The 5,238-nt window shown below is 57.4% G+C and overlaps 1 protein-coding gene across 8 annotated transcripts in view; it reads right to left on the bottom strand.

The window, feature by feature from the left end:
- The window catches only part of LOC134565359 (uncharacterized), an 85,221-nt gene that overhangs the window by 77,818 nt on the left and 2,165 nt on the right, over nt 1-5,238 (bottom strand). For 2 of the 8 annotated variants that reach the window (XM_063424880.1, XM_063424881.1), the window contains exons 2-4: nt 3,059-3,776; nt 2,263-2,475; nt 372-479 (exon numbers count right to left, since the gene is read on the bottom strand). In XM_063424880.1, coding sequence (XP_063280950.1) covers nt 372-479; nt 2,263-2,475; nt 3,059-3,776 — 1,039 coding nt within the window. Of the gene's footprint in view, nt 1-333; nt 480-2,262; nt 2,476-3,058; nt 3,777-5,005; nt 5,056-5,238 lie in introns of all 8 variants that reach the window. The other 6 variants (XM_063424883.1, XM_063424884.1, XM_063424878.1 and 3 more) reach the window with 4 other exon arrangements.

The following is a 5,238-nucleotide window of genomic DNA, read 5'->3' as shown; positions in this document are numbered from 1 at the left end:
CTGAAGAGGTGACAGGGAAGGTGGCAGGGATCTCGTGGCACTTGTGGCCGCCTGGGGTGGCCCCTGTGCCCTCCCAGCATCATCTTTGTCCCATTTATACCAGGCTCAGCTGTTCCTTCTTTCCTTTTGGAACTCCCTCATCCCTTCTGCCACCCCCCTGCCACCTCCCTGATCCTCTGCCACCCCTCTCTGTCCCCACCCCCACCTGCCACCCTGGGTTCCCTGCACCCGTCTGTCACCTCTTTCCTTCCCCACACGCCCTCCTGTCCCCTTCCTACCCTCTGTCCCCTCCTGCCACCCTCTTCTGTTCCCCCTGTCCCTCCAGCCACCCACCGTGTCCTCCCTGTCCCCTCACGCTGGGATTGTCGCACCTCGCGGGGCTCCATGGCCGCTGGCAACACTCCGGGGACACTCTGGGGACACTCCAGGAGGCGAACAGGACCCGGTGACAGTCGCGGACACGCGGGAATGCGGCGCGGCTGGAGGGAAAGAGGAAGAGGTGACGTGACAGCCCTGGCCCTGCCCGCCTGTGGGGCCAGCGCAAGGTCCCCAGTGTCCCCCTGACTGTCCCCAGTGTCCCCCTAAGTATTCCCAACAAGACTCAAGGGCCCCCCGATGTCCTGTTGGGGACACTGGGGACACAGTAGGGTCCTGCCGGGGACACTGCGGGGACATCGGGGAAACCCTGGTGACCCAAAATGTGACAGGGGACATCAGGGTGGCCCCGGTGACCCCGAGGGAAGGACACAGAGGTGACCCCAAGGTCCCCAGTGTCCCCCAGGGTGTCCCAGTGCCCTGGCAGTGACAGTGCCACCCCCATTAGGAGGGGAGTGGGGGGGGGGTCGCAGATGGGGTTTGGGGGAATCCCAGGTGAGGTTTTAGGGGGGGGTGACAGGTCCCAGATGAAGTTTTGGGGATCCTGAGGGGGCTTTGGGGGGCCCTGGGAGGGTTTCAGGGGCTTCTGGAAGGGTTTTGGGGGTCCCATGTGGAGTTTGAGAGTTCGGGTGAGGTTTTGGGGGGATCCTAAAGAGATTTTTGGGTGTCCCAGGTGAGGCCTGGGGGGTCCCAGGTGTCCAGGGGAAGGTCTCAAGGGACTCCCAGGTGAGGATTTGGGGTTTCCCAGGTAAGAATTCCCAAGGACTTGGGGTTTCCCAGGTGTCCAGGTGAGATTTTGAGGGGTTCCACCTGAATCTCCCTGGGAATTTGGGGGCTCCCACCCCCCCTTTTCCCCCTCCCCGCCCCTCTGAACTCCACAGACTCCAGAACTTTCCACTTCCCTTTTCCCTCCCGGTTGCACCCACGGCCCTGGGGGTTCCCAAACTCCCCCAAAACCTCCCCAAAATCCCCCCCCCAATCCCCTCAGGTGCCCACTCGAGGTGGCCCCCGGGGTTTTGGGGTTCCCACCTCGGGCTCTGTCCCTGTCCCCATCCCGGAGCTCTGAGGGCATCAAGGGCATCGAGGCTCAGAGGAGGGAGGGCCCCATGACCTGATCCTCCCTCACAGGGCAGAATTCGCCCTGCCAGGACCTCAGGGACCCTTTCGGGGCCGGGTTTAAGCCCTTGGGGCCCGGATTGATCCCTCAGGGCTCCATTTGCCCTGCCAGGACCCCATTGACTCCCCCAGAACCCATTCAGCCCACCTAGGGCTCTGAGTTCCCCTGCCAGGCCCCTGGTTTGGAATTGGTTTTTTGGGATTGTTGTTGGGGATCCATCCGGATTTGGAGTCTGGGATTTGGGATTGTTTGGGGATCCAGGATTGGAGATCTTTGAGGACTGGATTTTGGGTACCCAGCAGCATTTGGGATCTGGGGTTTTTGGGATCCAGGATCTGGAATTTGAGAGCATTTGGGATCCTTCCTTGGGATCCAGCAGGATTTGGGAACATTTGGGATCCAGGATTTTGGATCATTTAGGATTGGGTTCTGTGTATCAAGCTGCATTTGAGATCTGGAATTTGGGAGTTTTTGTGATCCAGCGCTTTGGGGGGGTCGGTGAAGGGGGCAGCAGTGAGTGGGGAGATCTCAGTGCATGGGGAGGCCCCGGAAAATTGAGGTGTGAGAGAGTCCATTGTGATAACGGCAGGTCCTGGCTGATAACGGGGTGGGGAGGGGGAAAGAACCGAGCCCCAAAGGACCCCCCGGTGCTGGGGACCCCCCTGTGCCCCCCCAGTCCCACTCGGCCCCCCCAGTCCCAGAGCTGTTCCCGGGGGGTGAAAAGGGGAGAGGCCAAAACCCCTGGGATGGTTGAGGTGGCCCCACCTCACTTGGGTTTGGTTTCTGCTTTCCCTTTTTGGGGGAAATCAAAGCCATGCACTGATGTACCGAATCAGGGCTAGGAAAACTGATGGCTTTGCTCGGAGCCGGTGGCAGCGAACACGCAGCGCTGGGAAAGGCGGGCCGGGAGGTGCGGAGAACTTTGTTGGTGTTTGCAGCTCGATCCCGCAGCAGACACCTGTCTTTGGAGCTAACACCATTCTCTGAGATGTTTATAATATAAAAGTCAGTTATAATAGTTATAATATAAAAGCATTTTAGCATTGCTCAGTCTCTATTTTAATATTTCACTAAGGCCTAGGATATAATATTGATTTATTACAAAGCCATTTCTGTAGGCTGTGTGGTGCACACACAAACTGATAGATTATGTTACATCAGAAAGCAGCTGAAGGGAATTATAAATTGCACCATATCGAAATCATTGTGATAACAACGTGCAAAAGCCGATACACAAATGCGAAAGCCAATATTGTATTGTCATTTCTAACGTGGCTCCTCTGCCTCTCCTCCAAAGCACTGAGGAGGCTCATTCACCCCCTGCCCCCGTGTCCCTGAGTGTCCTTGAGCGTCCCTGAGTATTCCTGAGTGTGCCTGTGTGTCCTTGCGTGCCCCTGAGTGTCCCCAGTGATGTCAGCCCAAGAATTCCCATCAGGATTTGGGACAGTTTCAATGAAAATTCCCAGCAAGTTCCCCAAATTTGTCTCAAACACCATGCAGGGAGGGAGGAGGGGACAAGTGACCCCAGCGATGTCCCTGATGGCGTCACCACCCTGATGACGGGACCTTGCTGTGTCCGCAGCAGCCTCGGGATGTCCTTGATGGCTCTTTGGCACTGCTCGGCCACTGCGTGGCCACCAGGGACATCAGGGTGACTCGAGAGGAGGGCGCAGATGTCCGCAAGTGTCCCCAGCAGGTGACGCGTGGTCAGGCAGGTGCTGGCCTCCCACAGCTGCTCAGCCTCGGCCACCGCGGCCACCAAGGCCTCAGGGACATAAGGGGACACCTCCCTTGTCTCCTCCAGGGCGGCCTCGATGTCCCTGAGCCGGCGCAGCAGCTCCCAGGGGAACACCGTGGCTTTGTCACACGCAGCCACCAAGCGCCACAGCAGCCCCTTGGCCACCTCTGCTGGCTGTCCACTCCAGTAAAAGTTCTGCGTGCTCCTGCGGAGTTCAGCGGCCTTCTCAACCACCCAGAGCCAGATCTCGGCAAGCGCATCCACCGCGTTCTGCCAGGCTCTGACCGCGGCTCTCACATTGGCCCAGGTGGCCCCCGGGGTGGCCTCGAGGGCGGTCAGGGCCTGGCCCAGGGGGGTGACACCGCGGTGGCCCGGGGGGGTGACATGGTGGCGGCGCAGGGTGCAGCGCAGGGTCCAGGTGAATTTCCTCAGGGGCCCGCGCAGGGACTCGCGGGACTCGGCCCGCAGCACGTCCTCATCTGACCCGGCCACGACGGCCGCCAGCTCGCCCAGGGTGGCTATCACAGCCACCAGCACCTCCAGCACCTGGGGAGGGGACAGGGGAGCTGGCAGGGACCTCGTGGCACTTGTGGCCTCCTGGGCTGGCCCCTGTGACCTCCCGGCGTCCCGTTTGTCCCCTCTCTGGAGGTCTCAGCTGTCCCCTCTGTCCCTTTGTCATGCCCTCACCCACTCTGGCACCCCCTGCCACCTCCCTGATCCTCTCTGCCAGCCCCTGCTGTCGCCCCCACCACTCTCTGCCACCCCCATCATCCCCTCTGCCATCCCCCTGCCATCCCCCAGTGTCCCCCCCCGACCGCCCCTGTGGGTCCCCTCCATCCCTCTACCACCTGCCCCGTTCCTCCCACACCGCCCTGTCCCCTTTGGGACACCGTGTCCCCTCCCGCCACCCCCCGTGTCCCCTACTGTTAAAAATAAGACGCTTGACATGGCCAATATATCAAGCAGCAATTTAATAATTAATTAATTATCATGATAAAGAGTGAGCAAAAGGCAGCGCTGGGTACAGTGGTAGGGGTTTTCCCTTCCGACTGCACACCCATTGCTGGACTTGCTGGGATTTTATTTGCTATATTCATACATATTCATAAGCTTTCTCAGCAGTTTCCATTTCTAGTTTTAACGTCACAATTCAATACCTAACAGCCATAAATCTATAGATTGTCCTGTATAATTCTATAGACCATTGTGATCTATTCCGATATTCCAATACTCCAGGATGTATTTCCAGGATATGTTTTTCCAGGTGGTGGGATCTGTCTTCCAGATGTGGGGGGTCCCATCTCTATTTTCAAGTCCATCAATCTCCAATAGTAATGTCCAATTTCCTTCTCCAGGAGCCATAAATCAGTGAGCTGAAGTCATATCTTCATGTCCAGGATGTTTTCCCACCTTGTGTGAGGCCTGAGCCCCCTCCTTATTTCCTTCTTTTGTCTAAAAAAACCTTTTTGCACACTAAAACTACAGTTTAAAATTCTTTAATACAAGGCAAGCTTCTAAAGTTATAATTAAAGGACACTTATTGCAGAATAACTTGAGACTTATAATAGATAATTGCAAGCAAAAGATTTATTCAAAAACTTCTTTCCATGCTTTCCTCAGCTGTTTATTAGAACTCATCTTTATAACTGTCCCATGGCTGTGTTCCACAACTACAATTACACAGATTTTCATTTCCCTGACACGAAACATAACTTTGTATTTCACACTATGTCCGCCCTGTCCCGTCCCGCCCCACCGCGCCGGGACTGTCGCACCTCGCGGGGCTCCATGGCCGCTGGGGACACTCTGGGGACACTCCGGGACACTTGGGGAACACGCGGGAATGCGCCGCGGGAAAGTGGCGCGGCGGGAGGAAACAGGAAGAGGTGACGTCACAACCCCGGCCCCGCCCCCCCGCACTCGAGTCCACCGAGATCCCCAATGTCCCCCTGAGTGTCCCCAGTGTCCCCCTGAGTGTCCCCAATGTCCCCCTGAGTGTCGTCAAAAA

The sequence above is a fragment of the Prinia subflava genome, unplaced genomic scaffold (assembly GCF_021018805.1).
Source record: "Prinia subflava isolate CZ2003 ecotype Zambia unplaced genomic scaffold, Cam_Psub_1.2 scaffold_47_NEW, whole genome shotgun sequence".
Lineage (NCBI taxonomy): Eukaryota > Metazoa > Chordata > Aves > Passeriformes > Cisticolidae > Prinia > Prinia subflava.
Note: the sequence above shows the minus strand (reverse complement) of the source record. Positions and strands in the feature narration are given on the sequence as shown.